This window comes from Leptinotarsa decemlineata, unplaced genomic scaffold (assembly GCF_025532065.1).
Source record: "Leptinotarsa decemlineata unplaced genomic scaffold, Ldec_3_MD MMD2_tig00001393_RagTag_RagTag, whole genome shotgun sequence".
NCBI classification, from domain to species: Eukaryota; Metazoa; Arthropoda; class Insecta; order Coleoptera; family Chrysomelidae; genus Leptinotarsa; species Leptinotarsa decemlineata.
In genome coordinates this window covers 7,972,267-7,999,603 of record NW_027412562.1, presented here as the reverse complement: position 1 = coordinate 7,999,603, position 27,337 = coordinate 7,972,267, and the positions used below count along the sequence as shown (strand labels likewise).

The 27,337-nt window shown below is 35.2% G+C and overlaps 1 protein-coding gene across 1 annotated transcript in view; it reads left to right on the top strand.

Annotated features, from left to right (window-relative positions):
• Positions 1-22,294, top strand: part of LOC111506660 (uncharacterized) — a 62,388-nt gene extending 40,094 nt beyond the window's left edge. Inside the window, exons 5-6 of the mRNA XM_074175945.1 lie at positions 14,894-15,236; positions 21,931-22,294. Coding sequence (XP_074032046.1) covers positions 14,894-15,236; positions 21,931-22,074 — 487 coding nt within the window. The 3' untranslated portion in view covers positions 22,075-22,294. The remainder of the gene's footprint in view (positions 1-14,893; positions 15,237-21,930) is intronic.
• The last annotated feature ends 5,043 nt before the right edge of the window (positions 22,295-27,337 follow it).

Sequence of the window (27,337 nt, the reverse complement as noted above, 5' to 3'; positions counted from 1 at the left end):
AAACCAGCGTGGAGGCCATACTTTGTACTGATTCCAATTTTTTTGTATTATTTTTTTTTCGGGGTGCCAAAAAAGAGCCATATTATTTTTTAGTTTTGCTTATATGCGCACTCAGTATTTTTGACCATTTAATAAATTTTGTTGTAAGTTACATTCGTTTAATAATCACCCGATCTAAAAAAAAAGTTATTGCCATTTTTAAAAATATCCCTAGACTTTTCCGATGTGTGTAATTCGTACTGCCTGATCATTCCAAAATTATAATAATAATCGTCTTTATTGTTGCTGTAGTTACATACAAATATTTAGATAAATTGCAGAGGTAGTTGCTGATATAACATAAATATTGTTTAAAAAACTAAAAGAAACCTATACTGCAACAGCCTATACTGTAACAAACTAAATTAGGGTGGATCATTGGTGGTCCTCTATATGATCATTTTGGTCATTCTAATTCATTTCTTTGTAATGTATCTACAACTGAATCTGCAAAGTTACAAAGACAATTAGAGGTTTTTTGCCTCATTGAGGAATGCCCTAATAAACAAATCTGCTTCACAAAGGAAGACTTTGAATGTGAAAAAAATTTTATTGATAACTTCAGACGTGATGCAACTGGCAGATTCATAGTAAAGCTTCCATTGCGTGATAATTATAATGAACCTGGAGATTCCGTAGCAATGGCAATACAAATATTTCAACCACTTGAACGTAAGTTTGCAAAAAATAGTTCCATCAAGGAACAGTATTGTCAGTTCATGGACGAATACTCAAGTCTTGGACACATGTCTCCCATTGCATTCGAAAATAATAACAATTTAAAATACTATCTACCCCACCATTGCATATTAAAGAAAACATTCCTTACTACGAAACTGAGCGTTGTTTTTGACGCGTCCGCAAAATCATCATCAGATAAATCTTTGAATGATATCCTTATGATTGGATCCAGAATTCAGGAGGATATTTTTTCCATAGTTTTGCGATATAGAATCCATAACACAGTTTTTTCGGCAGATATAGAGAAATGTTATCGGCAAATAAAGGTTCATCCGGATCACCAAGATTTCCAAAGAATAGTGTGGAGATCCGATCCCTCAAAGCCTCTGGCGCACTATAAATTGCATACGGTTACCTACGGTACAGGTCCGGCTTCTTACTTGGCTACGCGATGCCTAAAACAGTTAGTGATTGAAAATCAAAACAAATTTCCTTATGCTAGTAAATCAATAATTCAGAATTTCCACATGGATGACTGGCTTTCAGGTGCGAATAGTTTCGATGAAGCTCTTGCGCTTATTTGTGAAGTGAATTCAATTCTCGGTAGCGCAGGAGTTGTACTAAGGCAATGGATTTCCAACGAACCCCGTATAATAACTCATCAAAATAGCAATCAAACTAATAAAATCCAGTTGATGATTAAGGACAATCAAACTTAAAGAACGTTAGGAATTATATGGGATACAGTTCATGACAATTTCCAGTTTATAACCAAGGTTCCCGTTTATTTGAACTTCATAAAACGTAGAGTACTTTCTATCATGTCCCAAATCTTTGATCCACTTGGTCTTATTGGACCAGTTGTAACAACTACTAAGCTCATTTTACAGAAATTATGGCAATTGCGAATTCGCAATTGCCATAATTTCAGACAATTGACTGGGATCAAGAATTACCTTCTGAATTATTCAAAATGTAGTATGAATTTTATAAAAATATTTTCCTTGTGAACTCGATCAGAATTTCAAGACACATTCTTTTACAGGATGCCTGTTATGTACAAATTCATGCCTTTAGTGATGCGTCACAACTGGCTTATGGATGTTGCATATATGTCAGGTCAAAAAACTCATTTGGATATGTTTCAGTCAAGCTGGCTTGTTCCAAGTCCCGTGTTGCTTCTCTAGCTGGAGCTACTATTCCACGGCTAGAATTATGTGGTGCCCTTCTAGCTGCAAAGCTATGCCAACAGGTTATAGAATCAATCAAATTAAACATTGATTGCACTTATTATTGGTGTGATTCAACGATAGTTCTTGCATGGATAAATGCAGATGCCAGTCGTTTGAAAACATTTGTATCCAATCGAGTCGTTACTATACAGAAAATTTCTAATCAAAAAAATTGGTTTCATGTGCCAACTGAATCCAATCCCGCTGATATTATATCAAGAGGAATGAGCCCTCAGCAGATAAGTAATTGTTCCTTATAGTGGAACAGTCCTTCTTGGTTGACTGCAGAGTCTCATTTATGGCCTAAGCGTGTTGATTTTGATTTTTTAGATTTACCAGAAGTAAAGAACATCAATCTTCTCGTTACGCCTAATATTTCCGATAATATGTTGAGTCGATTTTCTTCTTTTCCAAAAATGATTCGCGTATTTGCATACATTATTCGATTCAAAGCAAATACCAGTCGAGGGTGTATTGATAAACTCATAGGTCAACTTTCTCTAAACGAGATTTCCCTGAGTACGCAAACAGTGATCAAAATTGTTCAAGGCCAAGAATTATGTGTGGAAATTGATTTGTTAAAGCGGAACAAAGCGTTCATTCTCGCAGTAAATTACGTTGCTTAAATCCATTTTTGGATGAATGTGGAATAAGAGTACGCGTACAGTTAGTACATTCTGATTTATCTTTTTCCAATAAACATCCAGTAGTGATTCCAGCAGAACATTATTTCACAACCTTATTAATTAGACATGAACATCATAAAAATTTGCATGCTGGTCCACAATCGGTTCTTTCTAGTATACACCTGCAGTATTGGCCATTGAACGGAAGACAGGTAGTGCGTAAGGTGTTGCGTAAATGTGTCAGGTGTTTTAGTGTTAAACCCATCAATAGTCACTACAAAATGGGCGATTTACCCTCTAATCGGGTAACCCCATCACGACCTTTCACAATTATTGGTGTGGATTATTGTGGTTCATATCTCATTAAAGACAGTAAATTTAGGAATAAAAAATTTATTAAATCTTACATATTCATATGCTTTTCATCAAAGGCTATGCACTTGGAACTCGTAAGCGATCTTACCTCTGAAGGATTTCTTAACGCGCTCAAACGATTTGTTTCAAAACCTGGACTATGTAGTCACATCTATTCAGACAATGCAACTAATTTTATTGGTGCCGAGAATATTCTCAACGAATCATTTGAATTCTTAGACTCTGACATTAGTAAAGATTATCTAATCCACAACAAAATAACGTGGCATCATAGTCCTCCCCGTTCTCCGCATTTTGGAGGTTTGTGGGAGTCAGCTGTTCGATTGACAAAGTATTGTAACGAATTAAATAATTAACTGTCTTAATCAAATTTATTTTTAACAATATTTCACTATCACAACTAATTTATGTACAACACTTAGTAACTAACGCTTAATTTATCTTCACAATTAGATTCCTTTCCTTAAACGCACGATTCAATTTCTAAGTACAGACTACTCTTCGGGACGGAGAGCGACGTTTTTATATCGTCAACGAACGTTCCGGATCCCTCTGCGGATTTCGGGACCCATCCGGACCTTTCGCGCTATTTCGCGATGCGTCATGCGTTTGCTGACTGGGACATCAGTCAGGGCCGGCTTCAGATTCATTACATTGCCCCCTTCTTAAAGACGTTTCGCCCCGAAATGTCATCCTTGGCGTGTGTCGATACCTGCAGAACTCTCCATATTTGCACTGTGAAGTTCGATGGAAGTAACACTCCACAGTCTTTATGCTCGGTCGTGGAAGATGGTTACCACACACCAAAATTTGGATGCCGCTGGATCTGAAGATCGTTTCCAACATGCTTCTCACAATTCTCCAGTCCAGCCTGTCGAGCCCAGAGGCTAATTTCGGGATTGCCAACTCCACGAGATTCTGGTCGAGCATCGTCTCCTTCAGTCTAGTAAGACTCCTCCAGACATCTTCATAGGACGGTTTGTCTCGAGAATGATTTTTGGTCACCAAGTAGATGTTTCTCTGGCCCTTCTTCAACTGTAGCACTCCTCCGACTTCTGGATTCTGTTCTCGTAATGTTTGAAGCTGACCGAATTTCTTGTTGAATACCACAGCGATGCCCTTGGACATTTGAAGATCCTCTGCCACGCAGTGAGCTAGGGCGTAATCAACTGGAACCTTGAAAAGGTCTCGTGGCTCTTCTCGAGTTACCCCATGTACGACCTTCTGTCCGTTCGAGTATAAGGATATGAATTGCTGGAACGTCATTTCATCCTCTGGTGGTCTGAGGGCGCGAACTTGGTCGTGATTTCCAGCATAAGGAGCCAGTCTATTAAAATGGACGACCCTAGGCTTTCCTCGAGGTGGCTTATGGATTCGGTAGACGAGGTCATTAATCTTTTTCATGATTTTGTACGGACCTTTCCACGAGTTCCGCAACTTCGGTGATAAACCACGGCGGCGCTTAGGATTGTACAGCCAAACTAGGTCGCCGATTTCGAATCCTCCAGCATTCGCCTTGATGTCATAGGCCTCCTTCATCCTATCGCTGGCACTCCGGATGTTCAGACGGACTCAGCAGTACTCAAAAATAGTGTTCCCAATAATCGCAGCACCCATGCGTCTAGATATAATCACTTGAAGCTCATGATACAGTACTTTTGGTCCAGATGAAAAAAGCATTATTTACACATTTTGCAGCAAAGGACTAAATGGCAGTATAAGTCTCCATCCAAAATAGCGATAGGGTCTGTTGTGATCCTAATGGAAGAAAACACTCCTCCTGTACTCTGGAGAATGGGACGCATTACGTTACTGCATCCAGGTGATGACGGTGTGGTGCGAGTTGTAACCGTAAAAACTACTAGTGGCGAAATGAAGCGTGCTGTCACAAAAATATGTTTATTGCCAATCGATTCTGAACTTTAAGTTAAAAATTGTGATTTGTTTTGATTGTTGATATTTCATTTGTATTTTCAATTAATCTGAAGGTTCACGACCTTTCAAGGCGGGGACATATGTTGAATTTCTTATATGATACGCCCCTATCATGTTTTATGACAACTATCATGATGACGGAAGAAGAGGATTGTCAAACAACGACAGTTTGAAATGTTGGTTTTTGTAACTCCGTAAAATATACATTCATTAAATATATGCAACAGCATTTTCAATTACCAGAACCAGCGCAGATTCGAGTGGTAGCGATAGGAGTACAAAAATAACGATACAAATACAGTCCACTTCAACAGCAAGGCACTCCAGCACCACAAGAATATACAACTCCAGTAATATTCAAATAGCAAAGTTTTCATTGAAAAATGGAAATTTATTGATGACGTTTTGAGGTCTTGTGGTGATTACTATCGATGAACATTCGAAGTTTGGGTGGAATTGTGAAAGTTTATAAAACAAATCTTAAATGAGATCCTTGTGGAACATTTTATTAAGCTCTCCTTCCTTTGATTCTAACGATATTATGAGGTCATTACTGAGTCTTAGTTTTTCTCTGTTACCATGCTGACATAAAACCTTGTTCTGGACATTATCCTAAACCCATTAAGTTATTTGTTATCTCCAGCGGTGGAACAAATCGATACATCTAACATTATTCGCCACCCGGGGACCAGTAAAAGCCTTTTCTCCATCGCTAATAGCTTCTCGATGTTTCCAGAGATATCATGTTGATAATTTAATTGATCACGTTCCGATTCTTCTCATGTATTTTCCGGTCATAGCTTTTAATTGAGCGTTGGTAGTAATGGGCATTATCTCTCGAAACTCCTAAAAATAGAGTGAAGTGCTTGTTGTTGGCACGCATAAAAATCGTTAAAACTTTTGGTCTGTTATAACACTCATTAACTAGATAGTTCAAGAACACGTTCGCTTCGATCCTACAATCAGAGCTCATTATGAATTTCGCTTCTATTTATACAGGATGTGTCTTGATAACATGGTTATGAATACTCTTACCCGTTACTTACTTATAATTGCTGGAGATTAACAACAAAAATGAATTTGAGCCACATTATATTTATATATTTTTGATTCGATGTTTCTATGGTTGTATGTTGATATATATTGTCAAGTTCAGTTGTTATATTTTACTAGAAATAAAAATTATAAAAATCCTCATAAAGTTCTCATCTTAAATATAAAGTATCTTCAAACAGGTTATGGGCCCAGGCACGTTTCAATAAAGCTGGCATATATAAGTAAAACTGTTGTTGATATGGATGTGACAAAATTCAACATAGTCAGGCTGAATGGCAATACTTACCAAATATGGAAATGCAAGGTTGAAATGCTTCTACTGAAAGAAGAACTATGGAGCATAGTCACTCAAAACCCACCTGAACAAAAGAACAGTGATTGGGATGCAAAATATGGTAAAGCGAGAGCTACAATTGGTTTACTAATCGAAGATTCACAAGTGATACATGTTAAGAATTGTAAAACAGCCAAAGAAGCCTGGGAGAATTTAAGGAAACAATATGAAAAACCAACTCTCACCAATAAAGTTTTTCTGCTGAAGCGGTTATGTAAAACAACATTACCTGAAAATGGTGACATGGAAAAGCACATGAGCATTATCGATCAGTTAGTCACATTGGGAGAAAATCTAGCAGATAATCTACAAGTAGCACTACTTTTATGCAGTCGCCCAGAAAGCTATGAAAATCTGGTAACAGCATTAGAAGGAAGGGCAGAGTGTGATCTGACTCTAGAAATGGTAAAAGGCAAATTAGTACAGGAGTATCATAGGCGGAAGGAGAATTCCACATCAACTAGTGAAATGGCTCTAAAAGTTTACAAGAAAGGGTCTGTTAAAAAGGCATTCGAGCACTGCAACTCGAAAAATGTGATATGTAATTCCTGTAAGAAAAGGAGACATATAAGAAATCGAAAAGACAATCAAATACAGCCAATGTAGTTTCTACAGATAATGAAGAAACTGAAGAAAACACTCATGTTTGCTTTAACGTTAGTGATAAAGCTCAAGCTCATGAATGGTATATAGACTCTGGAGCAAGTAGCCATATGACAAACAATAAGGATTTTTTCAAGCATTTCAAGGATTTGCTGAGTGAAGTTGAATTAGCCTACTGTAGAAAAGTTCGTTCTTATGGTGTAGGAACTGGACAGTTAACTTGTATTCTGGATGACAATAAGAAAACAGAAATCACAGTGAAGGACACCCTTTATGTACCCGAGCTCGGTACAAGTTTACATTCGGTCAGGAAATTAACACTTCTTGGATTCAAAGTCGAATTTGATAAGCAACAACTGTATCAAATCAAATGATACATTTGTTGCTCAAAGAACGCTGGTTGGTAATTTATATAAACTAAATCAGTACAATTCAGCAATGACTGTATGGGAAGGCTGTAATGACGGCTGCATTCATTTATGGCACAAAAGGTTTGGCCACCGTGATTCTACCATTATACGAGAAATTACAAATAAAAACATGGTGAATGGAATGAAAATCAAAAATTGTGGACGTTTATTGACATGTGCAACTTGCATTAAAGGTAAACTGTCAAGAAAATCATTCCCAAAGAAATCTTTGACAAAATCTACCAAAGTATTGGATTTGGTACATATACTGATGCTTGTGGTCCCATGCGTACTATAACTCCTGGAGAAAAGTATATACTCACCTTCATAGACGATTATAGTAGATATTCCATTATTTATCTTCTCAGTCAGAAATCCGAAGTATCAGAGAAACTTCAAGATTACGTCAGAATGGTCGAAAATAAATTCTGCAGAAAACCAAAAATCATCAGATCTGACAGAGGAGGCGAGTATATGAACACAGTAGTTAGGAATTTCCTGAAAAATGAAGGTATAGAAATGCAACTCACGGCGCCATATTCAAGTCAGCAGAATGGTGTAGCTGAACGAAATAATAGATATTTAACAGAGATGGTCAGGTGCATGTTATGAATACTCTTACCCGTTACTTACTTATAATAATAATAATATAATGAAATATGCTTGATTATTCAAAGAGTTAGTCTTATTGGCAAAGCAAGATTTGCGAATGAAAACACTCAAATATGTGACGATAAAAAATACATTAAAAAATGTAAATATGAATTAATATACCGGGTGATTCTCTAAGGTGGCTCACCCCCATAACTTTTTTATTATTGAAGATAGAAAAAAGAAATTTAGGAGCTGTGTATTATAGTTCAATTTAAATTTTTTGACATTTTTATTCGCTTTGCCGTACTTCCCCTTTGACCGGAAGTGTCTTCAACTTTTGATTTTTAAATGGAACATCCTATATATTTTTACTTATTCCGATCGAGAATGACATTCCAAATACAACAATACTTCATTTGTCAATATTTGATGGATAGAATCATTTTTATTCAATTTTTATTTTTTGATCTAGAATGCCATGAATCGTGTAAGTCGTTTCATTCTTGATCAAGTAACATGGGAAAACTACGACTTTGAGGCTTATGACTTCACATTCGTTTTAAAAATTACTTCACATTCGTTTTAAAAATTACTTCACAATCTCAAATATTAATTTTTCCAGTTAACTAGATTTTTTCGAATGGAAAGGGGGTGGCTCGTCGGCTTTTTGTGAAAGATCATTTTCTTACGAATAATTTGATGCCACATACTTTCACTTTATTTTCTCTGTTTTTCTAAATAATTACAAGAAACGATTATACCTAATTACAAATAATACCTGTTCGGTATACTTATGTTAGTCTAGTTATCCGTGACAAACAAGTGAAGCTGTTGTTAGGACTACCTAAACAAATAGGCTAATGAATATACTGTCACTTTTAAAAATTTATTTATTGTTTAGTTTATAATTAGATATGGCAAATTATACTAGAAAGAAGGAAATTGACATGTTGCTAATTTACGAAGAAACAAAAAAGAATGCAACTGACGCAGCTCGAATTTATGCTCAGAGGTTCCCTTATCGACACCATCCCACTCGGCATTATTTTCCAAAACTGGAAAGAAAAATGCGAAATGAACCAGAAGAAAATGTCAATAACTTCATTGTCAGTGAAGAAAAAAAAGTAGACGTGTTGGCCTAAGTTGAAGTGAATTGTGAATTGTACGGCGTCAATTCACCAAATTGTTTCTGAGTGTGATATGAGTTATTCGTCCGTTCATAAATATAATTATCGATCATTCAAGTACCAACTACACCAACATCTCTACAATAATGATCACAACCAAAGAATAACTTACTGCAACTGGTTTTTGACTAAATACAAAGAAGATGTACGTTTTTCATTTAAAATTATTTATTCAGATGAAACCCGATTCACCAACTTGGATATGTTCAATAAGAATAATAAAAGGTAGTGATCTCAAATGAATTTACATCTGATGCAAGAAGAAAATTTTCAAGAGCGATTTGGTTTCAATAGCTGGATGGGTATTATCAGAGGAAACATTTTCGACGGACAACTGACTGCGGAAAGATATATACAATTCCTTAGAAATCAAATCAATGATTTCATTGAAGATTTGCCACTGGCTACCCAAGTTGATATCAATTTTCAACAAGATGGAGCGCAGCCTGACAATTCTCAAGTCGTAAGAGAACATCTGAATGTCAGTCGGTAGCCAAGAGGTTCGGCGTGGGTGCTTTGTTCACTCACTTGAATTGACTGCCGTGTTGGTCGGTGGTTCAAGCCCTAGTCTGAACGATCGATCTTCACTTGCTACCGTCCAACCCGTGTTAGGAATCACACGTTAAAAGGTAAGACCTCGTTAATCCTTAGCTCGCACAAGTTTCGACTTCTGAGGGTTGTCGTTCGTAGGGGTGCGACAGCTGGTTAACGGAAAAACAGATTTTAAAACAGAAACACTTTCCCAGAAAAGTGGATTGTCACTTATAGACCCATTCAGTGGCCTGCGAGGTACATTCTTGAGTTGTCATATTTTTATAAATGTATTATTTCTTTTTCATATTCTAGATCACCAGATCTTACTCCGCTAGATTTTTTTTCTCTGGGGAACAATTAAAAATCAGGTTTACAATACAACATCGACTACTCGTGAAGAACTAGAGCATAAAGTGGCATTCCAGATCATCACTGAGGAACAGCTAATCAATGTGATGCGCGCAACAATTGAAAAAGTTGAACTTTGCCGTGATCAAGGAGGAGGCCATTTTGAAAATGTATAACCTTAATGGACTAATTTGGCGACTTTCTTGCAGTTATTCAGAAAAATAGAGAAAAAAAAGTGAATGTGTGTGGCATTAAATTATTTTAAAATATTCAGATAACTGGAAAAATTCATATTTTCGGCTGTGAAATAATTTTTAAAACGACTGTGAAGTCATAAGTCGTAGTTTTCCCATATTACTTGATCAAGAATGAAGCGATTTACACGAGCCATGGCATTCTAAATCAAAAAATAAAAATTGGAATAAAAATTATTATATTTATCAAATGTTGACAAGAGAAGTATTTTTGGATTTAGAATGTCATTCTCGATAGAAATAAGTAAAATATATAGGATGTTCCATTTAAAAATCGAAAGTTGGGTCATTTCCGGACAAACCGGAAGTACGGCAAAGCAAGTAAATATGTCAAAAAATTTAAATTGAACTATAATACACAACCCCCTATTTCGTTTTTCTATCTACAATAATAAAAAAGTTATAGGGGTGAGTCACCTTAGAGAATCATCCGGTATACTCAGTCCAACATTGAAATTTACCATATTTTTAAATTTTCTTCAGTTATCAATTGTTCTATATTAATAATACTTTCTCCGATAATAATTATATAATTTTCACAAAAAAATTTTGACTACTGTAGCTATCTATATAAACAAGTTATCATCTTGAAATAAAAGATGAAAGACTATAAAAAAAATATATATATATATATATATATATATATATATATATATATATATATATATATATATATATAAGTGTGTAACAAAACTTATTATTCAATCTGTAATACATACAGTAATTAGTACTGAACACTTTTTCCCAATGAGACTCCTTTTGCGTCCAGCAGTAGTCTGCGAACATTGAGAAGCTCCATCTTCCCTGGTATATTTTTTCCACTTCGAAACAAACCGAGATATGTAGATATTCATCAGTCTCTTATTAAGGTTAATTCGCAACGTGATTCATCCACCTTCTCGTCCTCGTGGTTCTGGTTCCTTTTCAATGGAAGAGCTTCATGAAGCAAGAGCCGAATCGATCCCTCTACGAAACCCTTCATCACTTGGAAGGATCGATTGCAGCTTGAGAAATGATTCTTTTGCAGATTCTGTGAAACATGTTCTTCCTTACGAATCAGTAGAGAGTTGATAATTTAGGAAACACTTGTTACATGAATAGCATTTTACAAGTGTTGTTACGAAGAATTTAAAAAACGAGGTTTTAATGATGAACGAGAAAGAAAATATTTCCTACTTATTCATCAAACTCAAACACCTGTTCATGCAGCTGCAGTTTCGTTAGAATGTATCTTTTCCTCCAATCGGTTTCCTGGAGTCTTTGAAATCCACTAGATACTCGTTAGGACAACAAGAGGATTGTTCTAAATTCATGGGGTTTTGGTTGAATACTCTTCATGAGCAAAACAATAGCAGAATTAATACTTCTGACGCTCTGGATTGAAGGATTCCGTACAGTCTATATCGACTTGTGTTTGTAAATCATTTGCTGGAAAAATCCTCACTTGACTTTGTAGTAAATGTTCAAGAGTTAGCGAAAACGTATGTGAATTTCTGGAACTTCAACTAGCGTTTCCTGATATAACTAATAACCAGTCCGTGCAAAGCTTATTGTTAAATCATCTGAAAATGGAACTTTTAACAGGTGATGATCAACTGTATCGCCAAACATACGCCAAACTAACTGACTGTTATAAGAAAACAAGTATATCTGAGGCACCAGTCAATCTAATAATAACACTGATAATCTTCAAACATGACTCAACCTCTGATGGAAACACCAAACTCTTACGAGTTTCAAAATTGATGAACACTTCAATCTAGCAGACCACTATTATAATCTATATGCAGTCATTGTTCACTATGGTTCTGGCGTTGAATCTGGTCATTATTACGCCTTGGTCAAAGACGAAACGGACTGGTTTGAGTTTGACGATAGTTATGTCACTAAGTGTTCTGGCGATGTATTGAATTCATTGGAGCGTCTGGAGATACCCTACGAAAGAGATGACATTGGCAAATCAAGATCTTCAGATGATATGGTGCTGCAGGTTTTTCCGGGCTTTCCTGCAGCTGAAAAAGCAAATGCGCCACTAGAATCTTCTTCACTCATATCTCCTAAATTTTCTGGAAAGTAGTCGAGGTGTGAATGAAAAAAATGTACCTCCAAACCCATCAGGCAACCTGAAGCTTGAAATGCTTTTAAAATTTTTTTGGCGATTTGTTTGTAGTTAGGCTCTTTTGTATTGCCTAAAATTTTATCTATGACCTCTTTGAAGGCAACCCACCCCTCTCTTTGAGAATCCGTCATGGTTGTGATGAATTGTGGATCAGCCATAAGTCGTCTAATATATGGTCCAACAAAAACACCTTTTTTCAACTTTGCCTCTGAGAGGCCTGAAAACTTTGATATCAATTATATGAAGCCATTTATATCTCTTGGAAGTGACTTTATCTCTTGGAAGTGACTTCAAATTGCTTCATCAATCCCAGCTTTATGTGAAGCGGTGGTAGAAGAAATTCATGAGGAAGCACCAAACTTCATGCAGGATGTTTTTGTTGCCAACATTATGCTATCAGAGGCCAACACTTTTTGGTGCAGTAATTTGCTCGGTCTCTACAGCCCACAGACACAAAAAGCAAAGGAATTTGGTAAACCCAGATTATTGTCCGAGCAACATACCCAATATTTTTAAATCACCGCACACTTGCCAACCGTGGTCTTCATATTTTAATTTAGAAAGAATCAATTCCAGGTTTTTGTAGATTTCTTTGAGGTGTACGGAATGACCGAGAGGAATGAAGGCACCGCCACTGTGGAACAGAACTGCCTTAAGGCTTTTTTTTGAAGCATCTATGAAAATACGTCATTGCACTGGGTCATAGTGATATTAAATGTATCCATCAAACCTTCAATATTAATACAATACACCAACTCGTTCTCTTAGGCAAAGTTGGGTACAGGGCATTCTTTATTTAAAAAATAATGATAGTTATGGCAGTAATAAAAATAAAATTGTACCCATTTATTTGTGACTTCAAGTTAGCCCAGAAAATCCTTTGCGTTTTGCAAAATAACCTGACATTCTGAAATTTTTTGAGTATTTTTCAGTTTTCAAAACACCTAAATACATAGAAATCAGTTGAAAACATCCATACAGCTTTTTGTTGCTGTGTGTATGTGTGTTGGTTTGTGGTAAATTGCGAAATTATGTTTCTCGTTAATTTCTGTAATTGTGTAAAATGTTTGTGTAAAATGTTTGTCAAATTATTGCTATCAAGTTCTTTGCAAATTTTATGTTTTTTGTGAATAGAGTTCCACCTCACCAACACTATAACTTTCGTAGGTTCTGCCGCTTCAGTGTAAATATTCGAAAGGAATACCCATTTGTCAAAAGTAATTTTTATTTTCTTTCTGTCATCTCAAAACCTACCACAAGTTATTTCACGGATTTATGTTCATAATAAAAAAAAACAACCCAAAATATATAATCGAGATTCACTAGCTATCAAATAAATTACACTTTAATTACACTTTTACTAGTTTTAACACAGAGGGCCGTGATGGAAGCAAAAGTTACAAGCAAAAAGCAATAAGCTTTAGGTTTCATTATAAACAATGCTAAGGAGAATATGTACAAGCTATATGAATTTTCCAATCGGAGACGTTTCCTATTTTGACAGTTTGACTCAACTTCAGTATTGTTTCATGCCAATGCTGAACATAGAGCTCCTCTTGTGCGATTTCTTCTTCATCTACAGTGAATTGATTCGCTATATTCTATAGTATAATTGCGTTACGGCTTCGTTGTAAAGGATTCGCGACATTATGATGGATATTGACGACATTGCTATTATTACATTTGAAAAATTATTCATGCGCGCACAAGCACAAAGTTCGTAACCTCAGTGACATCTGTCATAGCCTAACAAAGCAATGTCGACAATTTTTGATCTTTTTTCACTAATTTTTGAAATGTTTCAATAGTTATTCTGCTATTCCAGGCGTAGACAAATCCAACAAATAAAATATCACGGGAATTGCTTTAGCCGTTCCATTCTTGAATTATAAATGAAGTAACGATTTCGCGGCTTTCTTTCATATAACGAAGTTGGATAATTTTTTTCTTTGACTCTCAAAATGTTTCAATATTATTTTACTATTCCAGGCGGAGACAAATCCAGTAAAACTAAAATGATGGAAATCGATGCAGTCATTCTGTTTTTGAGTTATAAATGATGGAACTAATGTGACTCTCGACTTTGTTCAATATATAAGATACGTTTCTTCTTAATTTTTCAAATAAGTTATTCTGCTATTCTCCAATATGTCAAATTTTGATGACTGATAAAATTCGAAACTTTGACATCTCCCAACGTTTCTACAGTGTAGTATCTGATAAATATCAACCGGAAAGCAATTACTTTCCCGGCTAATATCACGCTGGACATTGAATCAAATTGCCACACTGAGATTAGTAGCAGATTCTCGCTGAAATGTCGAGTAGATCGACCAGTTTCGGGATATTGCCTCTCGCCAGTGCAGAAAAATTCCAACCCAAATAGTTCTGTGCCTAAGATTCAAAATGTACATTTCATTAATACGCCTTAAACTCTCCTCGACAGTCATCAGACTGATTTTGAATTCTCTCCTTTATCATCAAGAATAATGTTTATTCAGAAAAAAATTATCTTCATTTATATCCACTTCATGCCCTTCATTAAATGTTTCATCATTTCTGTTAGGCTGGAATCCCGAATGAAGCGAGAAGTAGACCTGAGCCCCGAAGAAATCCTGACCCTGCTTTCTCTTTACGAGAACAACCACCCACGACAGCAGCCTTCAACCGAGAACTACCGATATCCGTGGAACAGATTCGAGCCAAATCTCGACCTGGACATCAACCAAGACGATTCCCAGGATCAGGACGGAGAAAACTGGCTGGACAATCCTGTTTATCCCCACGCAACGGCGTTTGAAAAAGATCTTGGACCTAAATACATGTACGAGCCTAGTGGGCCTCAAGTGTTTGAAAACAAGGAAAAGTGGAGGGGGTTTGGCGGAGACAGCAGGAATAAGAGGTTCATGGTGAGAGATATATGATATTTAAACTAGTTGATATTCGTTTGGGAACGTCTACCCTACTATTTTAAATCCCTTGAAATATCAGAGAACACATTTTTAAACTGGTTTACCTATAAGCAATTTATTGTGTGAACCTTCATTACCACGTATTTTTTCACATCAGCTGTAATGAAACGTGTTCTTTCTATTCGTTGTCTGCAGTAACCAACGGGTTTTAATGTCTAACGTTTTGTCTGCGGTAGACATCATCAAAGGCGATGAGGCAACGAGCGAAGTGCTCAGGCTGAACTCATAGTCTTTCAAGGTTTAAGCCTACGGTGTCATTCCCTTGGCGATGGACATGGCTTCATTTCTATTGGCTGACTCAAATAGCCTCTTATTATGAGTGTAATTTATTGCAGGTAGCCAGACTTCATTGATGTTAATTCGTTTTTCTATATTTCCTCCCTCTAAAATCTTGGGTAGTAGATATCAAGCACTGGGGTCCCAAACATTAGTGTCGAATAAATCAGAAGTTTATAAAATTACTTGTGGTTCTTGCCAAAACTTTATACAGTGTCATCCCCAAAGTATGCACTATATTGAAAACTCATTTAAGGGTTTTTCGACAAAAAGTTATTCCTGATAAAAATTTGTGCATCCTCTAAAACTGAACATGCACCAACAAAATACAGATAAACACACGTAATATACGAGGAGTCTTCAAATATTTGATTTTGAGTCAAGAGTAAAGTACTCTTATTTTGGAAAATCTCGGGAAATGTTATTCAGAAAAGTTGTTCAATATTAAAAAAACATTTGGATTTGAAGTCATGGACATCTAAGTGGAGTTTTTTTTGCTTTTTTTTAAATGGGGACTACGAAAAAAAAATTGCTAAAGCTATTATCATCCTCGCAACACGGTTTTACAGCTAAAGAAAGTACCGAGACAGCCTTATGCGAATTCCAAAACAAAATAATTCAATCTTTTGATAATGAAAAACTTGTTATGGGCCTCTTCATAGACTTTTTTGAAGCATTTGACTGTTAGTCATGAGATTTTATTATCAAAATTGTCAAGGTATGGACTGAGGGGAACGCCGTATAGCTTGCTAGAATCCTATGTATCTGACAGACAGCAAATTGTTAAAATAAACAACAATAACAGTAATCCCTTAGGCATTACGCAAGGTGTCCCTCGAGGATCAATATAGGCCCCCTTCTATTCATAGTATTTGCCAATGGCCTCAAATCATACTTAACGAACACAATAAAATTATTACATGTTATGCAGACGACACAAACATTTTAATTATAGAATAATATTTAGTATCATTAAAATTATTGGATGAGACTACCTATGCTAAGATGATAACATGGTCATTGCTATAATTTAATAATTAATAAATCAAAGACTAATGCCCTGATGTTTTGTTCAAATAGTCGGGAACACCTCCAGCTTTTGTTGTATGAAAATAACAATAACGTCGTGTCTTCTTCTGAATCTATCAAATGCTAGGAATTACCTTTGATTCAAAGCTCTCATGGATTTCACATACTGATATTGTCTGCGGCAAACTTAAAAAAGGATGTTATGCACTCAAGTTTATGTCGAGTCATTGCAGTGAAAATATCCTTCTGCCTTTATACTTTGCCCACTACCAGTCTCATATGAGATACGGAATTTTAAACTGGGGAGCAAGTTCCTCTGTACAAAGAGTGTTCTTATTACAAAAATACGCAATCAGAATAATTGCAAAAGTGAGTAGAAGAGAGTTATGCAGAGAGATTTTCAAAAAATTAAATATTTTGACTGTTATGAGCACATACATCCTCGAAACGTGTTGTTTCATTTTCAAAAATAAGGCCACTTATAATGCCATCAGAACACACCATGAACATGGTACCAGACGAAAAAACCTTATTTCACCCAACCGGCATACCACCGTCCGGTATCTAAAAAACTTTGAATATATTGGATGCAATTGCTATAATTCTCTGGCAGATTACATAAAGAATGCAGCTTCCTTAATAATTTTTAAAAATCTCCTGAATAAACACTTACTCCGCAAAAACTGCTACACCATCGAAGAATTTTTTAATTAGGAAACTTGAATTTCAAATGGAATATGTAGGCAATATGCTTTTCATGTATATGCGAATTAATGTTTATTTATGTATGTAAACATGAATGTGTATTTATATTTATATTTATGTGAATATCTACAATTTTTTCAATCTGTATTGTATTATGTTGTTATATTACCTTTTGACATTTTTCACAATTTTCATGTATTTTTTTACAAGTTAATTGCTGAAATAAAGAAAAAAAAGACAGCATCCTGTATACGACGGTTTATTTTAAAAGCCTGTAATATTACAAATTACACAACTATGGTGTTAACCACGGTCAATTTTTTTGAAGAGTTAAATAATTTTTTCTAAGTTTTTGGTGCAAAGTTATTTTTATTTTTTGTTAACACCGAAAATTATACGGTATTGTAACAAGAACTCAATATTCAATAATATCAATTCACAAAACATCAAAATATAATAAGTATTTCGGAACAAACTCCTTGATTTGCTTGTCCAAAATAATTCTTATATTGGCTTCAAAAACAAAAGCATGTTTCCAAAAGAAGTATTTTACATCTCAGTATGATGTTCATCCCGAAACGTGCACAGTTCGGTTCTTCTTACACAATCCTTGACTGCATTAGTAATGTGCTTTGGTTGAATGGTCCTGACACAATTAATAATCACAGTTTTCAAATGTTATCTATCCTTAAAAAGACGATGTTTGTAAACTTCGTTCTTCAATAAACCCCGTAAGAAGAAATTCATTGGGATTAAATCATCATTTAAAAATTGTCGTATTGCTACACTATAGTGAACACTAGCTCCATCTAACTGATATCAAATTCTTTCTCTTTGTCTACGCGGCATTTGATTTGAAATTGGTAATAAGTCTTGTTGTAAAAATTGAAAATATCGGTTGGCATTAAGGTTTCCATCAATGAAAAAGGGACCAATCACATTATTATTTAACAGTCCACATAAGACATTTACCTTAAATGAGTATTGGCCCTTGTACTCTATGGTGAAATGAAGGTTTTCTAAAGCCCACCATCTACAGTTCTGTGAACTTACTATTCCATTAGTTGTAAATGTTGCTTCATCAGTCCGTAAAATATTTATTAGAAACCATGCGTTTATAATTTTGGTTTGGAAGCTTTGAATTTATTTTTTCTTGAAAATTTTTGTACAGTAGTTAGTAATAGTTACATCAAGAGAAGTTGTTATTTGTTTAATCGATGTCTTACTATTTTCAATAACACTTAAACACACTTCCTCTTTCACTTCTCTGTGTGAGGTTTTTGAAATTGTTATTAATACTGCCTGTTTCTTTAAATTTATTCAAAATAAGGGTAACTGTAGTGTGATTTACATTGTGATTAGGATGTCTAGCATTAAAAATGTCTGTAACTTGTCTGCTTGGAGTATTTTCCCCACACAACAATATAATCTCAACTTTTTCTTCCTTTGTGAGCATATTGATGTTATTTAAATATTACTCATTATAAAATGTTAACAAAAAAAGCAGTAACAATAACTACATAATGAATATTTAGCAAATATGTCACGTCAGTGTTGCCACAAGCTATCTTTTCATCGAGGTAGATTTCTGTAAGGGAGCGGGTCAGAACCGGGGTGTATCCACATTCACTTATTGATACCAATCACAGTGATGCATTGACGTATACCTAGGATTGTCGTTCTTTGTTCAATGATCAATCAATCAATCAAAAACATAAGTCACATGTCATCGAATCCAAATTTGGGATCAATGTGTTTCCAAACCATTCCTCGAAAATATTAGCTTCCATGGTCTTATGATAGTCAACATTGCAGTCCTCAAGTTTTTCTTCATATCACTTCAAAGAATTCGGAACCCATCCTTTACTTCCTCCGCAATGAACAATGATTAGTCGCGATCCTTTGTTTGCAGGCTTGTTAGGTGTACACATTCTCGAACCATCAGTCCAACCTTTCGTAACTGTGTCGTGAGTGTTATACCAAGTTTCATCCAAAAAGAAAATTGGCCGTTGTTCTTGTCTATATTTAGTTATTTGTTCTGAGTATTTGTTACGCAATTCCACTATTCTTCTGGTTTCCATAACTGTTTGACGTTTGTTTATTATTTTAAATCTAAATCCTAGTTTTTTTATCCAATTCTGAAGAGTTTTGTCACAGCAGCTCGCGTTATGGCCGGAAGTATTCTATTTCTTCCTTATGATTTCTGTTGTAGGAATCTCATTGCTTTTGTACCAGTCGTACATTGTTTTTTTCAATGATTTAATTAGATGAACATCTAAAGGTTTTGGTAATCCTGTATCACATCACGAATTATATTTCTCGTTCACACAAAAGGGTTTTTAAAAACTTTTTATTTGAACAGAGTAACAACTAATAACTATGAAATATAAGTACTGGCTATTACAAATCAATTGCACTTATTTATATATAAATTATTGCCGACTTTGCAGATATCAGCAAAATAATTGATGTCGTCTTCGGGTCATCGAACAATATCCTGCTGATGTAAGAGGTTATCGAACTGTAACATTTTACGTAGAGTTGAGAACGGAATTTCTGTCAAATCTGATGTTACTTGTAAAAGTTTCTTTCCCTCGAAACCAAACTTGAGATGTATATTCTTATATATTTACATTAAAACATACTTTCTGTGTTTTAATATTCAAATGCATCCGAATCTTATTCACTGGTATCTCTTTTTCGCATTGTTCACCATCGCTATTGAAATCACTACCCTGGAAAAAGTCTACGTTGTTATCACACTCGTTATTACTATTAGTATTCGTCCAAGGACGCCACATTTTGAACAGATAACCAAAATTTCAGGTAATTATAACTGCACCAACATCGAATTTCCACACTCAAATCGCGATCAGTTCCTGAACTGAACACGACGGCGATAACCAAAGGCCGCTTTCCCAGATTTCTATTCGTCAGCGTAACATATGACTTCTAATTTAATTTTATGACTCTTCAGCCAATCACAAAACTCGGTTAGTAAAAATTATCCAATACGAACCGCCAAGTCTCTACAGTCCACGTGGACTAGTTTGCTGCCGGTTCATTTCTATGTGTTGGTTTTTTTGGTCTTTGAGAGTGCCGACAACTTTAAGAGTGCACAATATCGGTTACTTCGACTATACATATACCTACATTTATATCACAGACTGATATTGCACATAATATAAACATTTCCATATTTACATTCTCAACTTTAACTAAAAATGTCGAATGTCATGTCACAAACATCAAATAACATTTCACACGCACAGAGCATGATCACGTCACTCGGTATCATTGGAAGAGCAGAAGAGCATTGTAGTGTAACTCAGTACTCAGTCACAGAATATCGGAACTATCGGTGTAAAATTGGGTTGTAAGACACAACCCAAGGAACCACCGCCAGCGGTGCCAGACACTCAGTCTACGCCAACTTTGCCACGGGTACTCGGCTCGTGTAACGCGGTAGATTCAAAATCAAACCTCAAATATTTGTTAATTTTTTCAATTTTCATTTTACATTCTTTTTCTTTATATCTGAGCGGGGTAGATTCACTTGAGGGGAGCGAGAGGGTGAAATTAAGTTCAAGAGGGGTAGAACTACCCCGTACGGGGTAGCTGTGGCAACAGTGTGTCACGTACTTGATGTCGAACATATGTTTGGTTTCAAAGCCAACTTAAAACACTTATTTTGGATAAGAAAATCTACAGAAAATGAATGAATTTGTTCCGGAATACCTATTTCATTTTTATGTTTTGTGATTTGTGAATGAATATTAAGTTCTTGTTACAATAATGTATAATTTTGAGTAATTATTGGTGTTAACAAAAAATAAAAATTACTTCGCACCAAAAACTTGGAAAATTATTCAACTCTTCAAAAAAATTGACCGTGGTCATCACCATAGTTGTGTAATTTGTAAAATTATAGGCTCTTAAAACGTCGTATTTATCGTTTTAGCAATTTTTTTTCGTAGTCCCCATTAAAAAAAATAAAACTTCACTTGGATGGCCATGACTTCAAATCTAGATGTATTTTCCAATGCTGAACAACTTTTTTAATTAACATTTCCCGAGATTTTTCAAAATAAGAGTACTTTACTCCTGTCTCAAAATCAAATATTTGAAGGCTCCTCGTATATTATGTGTGTTTTAATGTATTTTGTTAGTGCATGTTTACTTTTAGAGGATGCACAAATTTTTATCAGGAATAACTTTGTCGAAAAACCCTTAATAAATGAGTTTCGCATATGGTGCATACTTTGGGGATGACACTGTATACGCCAAACGGGGAGGACCTTTTCCCAAAAATAAAAGAGCAAAGTATAGTTTCTTGAATGGGGAGAGGCATGAGTCAGAGGAGCATACGTTAATTTAGAAGAGAGAGGTTTGAAACACAATCTTTTGAAATGCTTGGAAATCTTCATTGAATATTTCCCATTTCAGTAAACCTGTTTTTCTAATGTTGAAGTTGATTATTAGTTTTACGTAAAATAGGTATACTCGGGTAATTTTATTTTATTACATGCCCATTCAAATGACTATAATGATTGATTTTTGAATTTGTCATTGTGTCACTCCTTGATTTTTCCTTCATTATTTTTTTGTTCTTTTTTCCCAGGTTGCGAAGAAGAGAAACGTAGATCCAACTCACGAATTGAGATACATTAATGGTCCGAACAAAAACGATTTTTATACCCTTTCTCAGCTGCTGAGTAACCAGCGAGAACCTAATCTTCCAGTATACCATCGCTTAATTTTGTAAAAAAAAATACTGCCATATCAATATACACGACCCATTTGGTGCCCCTTTCCATCCTTAATATAATATTGTTCCCAAATCGATTATTCATTCAATTATAGGTTACAAATTGGTATATATTTTCTGAGATAATATAATGGAAGTCAGTCGGTATAATATATGCAATATATTCAATAAATGTACGTATGTATGTTGTATTAATAAATTATGCAAAAACCTCCAACAGTTGTTTTCTTTCATCATTAGTATCGAACATATTTATATTCAATTATCAAAAATAAATTTACATCTTAACGTATTAGACATATTATTATTATTTTTTCAAACCGTAGTGGTGGACGAGGAGAACTACATCAGGCTTATTAGCTTTATGAGCCTGGGGGTGGGGATTGAGTAGTTCCAATGAATTCGGCTCTTCTCGTTCCCCACAACGGATTCAATATCCCCCGGAGCGTAGGGCCTGATGCTTTGTTTCAATTTTTCCCAAATCAACTCGATTTGATTAAAAACACAAAAATATGGGGGAAGTCTCAGTATAGTGTGTCCATATACTTTTCCGTAATACTCTCAATGGTATACACTTTTTCAAATGGTTTTGTCTGTAAAACTTCAAGTAGTTGGTTTTTGGTATAGTAATCTTCAAAATACAAATATTGTTATCCATTAAAAACTTTGTATTTCATCTTTCCTCGAATTTTTATTCGGTACTTTGATGAGCTGTCGCGAATGATAGGAAGCGTTGTCAAGAACTATTACACTATTTGCATCCAAATTTGGGATCAACTTGTTTTCAAACCATTCCTCGAAAATATTATCTTCCAAGTTCTTATGATAGTCAACATTGCAGTCCTCAAGTTTTTTTCCACATAATTTCAAAGAATTTGGAACCCATCCTTTGCATCATCCGCAATGCACAATGATTAGTCGCGATCCTTTGTTTTCAGGCATATTAGGCGTACACATTGTCTAACCATCAATCGACCCTTTCGTAACTGTGTCGTGAGTGTCATAGCAAGTTTCGTCCTAATAGAAATTTTGCCGTTGTTCTTGCCTATATTTAGTTATTTGTTCTAAGTGTTTGTTACGCAATTCCATCATTCTTTTGCTTTCCAAAACTGCTTGACGTTTGTTTATTATTTTAAATCTAAATACTAATTTAGATTTTTCGTTATTCCGTTATGCCCGGAAATATTCAATTTCTTCCTTACGATATCAGTTGTAGGAATCTCATTGCTTTGGTAACAGTCGTATATTGTTATTTGCAATGATTTTATCAGATGAACATCTAAAGGTTTTGGTGATCCTGTATCACATCGCGTCTTGCGTTCATAAGGTTTGTTTTTGACTATTTTACGTACGATTGAGAGAGGAATTTCGGTCAAATCTGATGTTGCTTGTGATAGTTTGTTTCCCACGAAACCAAACTTGAGATGTAGATTCTTATATACATTGAAACATACTCTCTGTGTTTCAATATACAAATGCATCCGAATGTTATTCACTGGTATCTATTTTTCGCATTGTTCACCATCGCTATTGGAATCACTCCACTGGAAAATGTCTGTGTTGTTATCACACTCGTTATTACTATTAGTACTTGTCCAAGGACGCCACATATTGAATTCAACACTCAAATCGCGATCAGTTCCTAAACTGAACACGACGGCGATAACCATCCTCGCATTCCCCTATTTTTTTCGTCAACGTAACATGACTTCAAATTTAATTTTATGATTTTTCAGCCAATCATAAAACTCGGTTAGTAAAAAATTATCCAATACGAACCGTCAAACAGTCCACGTGGACTAGTTCACATTTCTATGTATTCGTTTTTTTTGACCTTTGAGAGTGCCCCCAACTTTAAATGTGCACAATATCGTTTACTTCGACTATACATACTCCAAACATTCGTTGTGGAATTGAAATAGATAGTTAGGGGGAGGTGGGAGAATTGTACGCACCTAAGCGAGGTTTGATCCTACTGCCACTGGATGAATATCAGAGGAAATGTGTAAATAACAATGTGTAAAATAACAATTCTATCAAGTGCTATCATCAAAAATGCTGTAGTTGTTTTTGAAAAAGGGGGTTGGTTGGTTGGGTAACAGGATCAATTTTTTCTAAAAAAAAATTGTATTCTTGCCGACGTTTCGAATTTAATTTAATTCTTCTTCAGGGCTCGAAAAGTAGTTTTTTCGTGTTGATGATAATACTATTTCAAACAACATCAGACATATTAGATACGTATTTGAAAAATAAAAATAAAAAACACATTGCAAACAACAAATTTTCGAGACAACACCAACACAAAACGACATTAAACAAACGAATGAGAAGTAGTTGTTACCTTAACCACAAAAAAAATCAAAGGTACAAAAGTGCATTTGAGCACAATTCCCCATCCTATGGGGTAATGGTGCGCTTTGGGTGGGAAATCATGCGCGTAGATTACAACAAGAAATAGTGAGAAATATTTATTATTACAACGATTTTATTAACGGTTAGGGGAGTCTTCACCGGTACACGCTGCATGGTCCCATAAGCCACAAATGACACACCTATACCATAACTCGGTTTTCCCTTGTTCCTCACAAATTCCGCATGTAACATTTAGTGGTTGTTTCTGCGGCGATGGAACATAGCTGGATCTTAGCTCGATATCATCTAACTCATCATCATCACATACGTCACTGTCACCCATGTCATCAGTTATTTCGGAAGATTCAGAGGATTCCAGTTTTCCCTTTTTTCCTTTTTTAATTTCAGGTGATTGGTCTATAAGCCTGCGTTAACTTTCTCTGGCTCCTGATATTTATCTTTTTTTTGTAGAAACTGGAAGTTGAAATGGTAAAATAAGCCTTTTCCAGTCCATCGTTATTATTCCCCCAGTTTGTGTTACTAATTCCTGTGTTTCGACTTTTGAAACTTCAACTTTTGTTTTTGAGTTACTTTTCTTGGTCGTTCCTTTTCTCTACTTGCTTTAGGAACAATTTGTTTTTTTTTCTTCTTCTCTTCAGCTTCTTTTAATATACTTTTCATAGGAGTACTCGTAAGAATTGCTTAGAACGAGAAACTATTTTTACAGTTCGTTTAGATCCTATGTTTATTTAATTTGGACGTAGACGGCAAAGAATCTTGTTCGAAGTTAGAAGTCGATAGTATATTTTCCTTTATTGATTGCGTTTTTATAATTGTAGCACATTAGTTAACTTGACTCTCTGAATTTTTTTGGAGAAGTTGGAGAATCAGAAACATTATTCAGTTCTTGATTTAATTCAGAAAATGCGGAGTCGTTTTTTGCTTCGTCTCCCGCCTCTACAACAAGTGATCTTAATTCTTGAACATGAGCAAAATCCTCTGCACTAAATTTGTTGGGGTTTAACGGAAATATTCCTGAGGAACGAAATCTGGATCCTGCTTTATCCTTGGTGGCCACTTTCAACAGCTCTTCAATATCGTACTCAGTAATGTTTCCATGACAAGTGGATGTTAGATATAGATCATATTCTGTATAAAGTGCATTCTTCAATGGGTAAAAAAAGTGAGATCAAGGGGTTGCAACCGATGCGAAGTATGAGGTGGCAGAGACACTACATGGATATGATTTGTCTCGCAGAAATCATACGTTTGTATCGATATATGGCTGGAGTGATTATCCAACACAAGTAAAACTGCATCTCATTGGTGGATTTAACATGTTTTGCAAAATGTTGTAACCAATCATAGTAAAGTTTTTCGTTTATCCACCCACTGTAGATGGCACCGACTGGACCATTTTTTTATAATGTAGCAGACATTATTTTTTTTGGGATATATTAGCATGGGTGGAATGTAGAACCCCGAGCACTCATGCAGAATACACTTATCGTCCTACTCGTCCGCCTCTAGGAGCAGCTCTTACTCTTTTTGCTCCTTTTTTACTGTAAACTTTTGGGAATTTCTTTTGGATGGTAATTATGCCTATCACATCCATATTGAAGATTCGTTTAGTTTTGAACGGTTTCTTTTTTAAAATCACTTCTAGGTTTGAAAAAAAGATAATAGATTCTTCTAAATTAAATTCTGCAATTCTGGTAAGGCTACTTTCTTCAGGATGTCTTGATCGTTATTCAAGATTTCTATTTAGATATCCGTACAGTCAATCATTACCAGGTGAACGAGTATCTTTTTAGTTGTGTTTTATGTTGTGGGCTTTGGCGAATTTAAAGGTTAACTGTCGAAGATGCTTAGGTGTTTTCCCATAAAATACTTTTCCAAGGTTGAGAATATATTGTTTTAAATCATTTTCAACCGCACTGGCGACTATTGACTTTCGACCAAGACGGTTGGTTTTAGATTCATTTTGTAATAGTTTTTTCTTAGTGTTGATTCTGGTATATTGAAGGCACTACCAACTTCTCTGTAAAACCAAATCACTTACAACAGCGAAAAAGACTTCGTTATATTTAACCAAAATACATGCATATACGCAGTTATTGGCATTTTTTTAAATGATATCAGTTTTAGAACAATCCAATTAGAATTGAAAACTTACCATTTAAATTCGTCTAGGCGTAAAATAATAACAAGATACGTTGATACATATTCATTCAAATATTGTAAACAACTAAAATGCTAGAGTCACCGTTTATAGTCCTGGCTGACCACAGGACATATACCTATGGCTAGTTGCCAACACTTGTTATAAAATACCGCGAAATTCAACTTTTTCGTAATGTGCACGGTTCCCCACCTTCCCCTATTCACAGTGACGCCACACAACTAATATTTGAAAAACTATATTGATGTAAAATTTCACTTACATATAGAACTCGATTATCCTTAAGGTGTGCTTTATCAAAATTTCGGGTTAAAAACATTATTTATTTTCGTTTCATAAAGTTGGACAAATAAAAAGTCTAAAAGCGTTTTCCCAAAAATTGATCACTCCTAAAAATATTCTATTTTCAATTTAAACCAATATAATTCATATAATTAATACATTATGCGGGTTATGATGCACTGTTTGGAGCCTTTGGTGTAGTAATGAAGATTACTGGAGTTTTTTCCCAACACCAAATCGTTATGATATCTCCCCAAACGAAAACGCCATATGGGATCGACAGAAAAGTCAATCCTCGAATATCAATGGTAAATGAGGCTCCCCAAGGAGGTCAGTTGCATAGCCAAGCTTAGACGTCAACCGCCGAATGAGATTTTTCATCTGTCTTTCACTACAAAACAACTAATTGATATCAGAGCCCATAAACGAAGCATTCGTGATTCA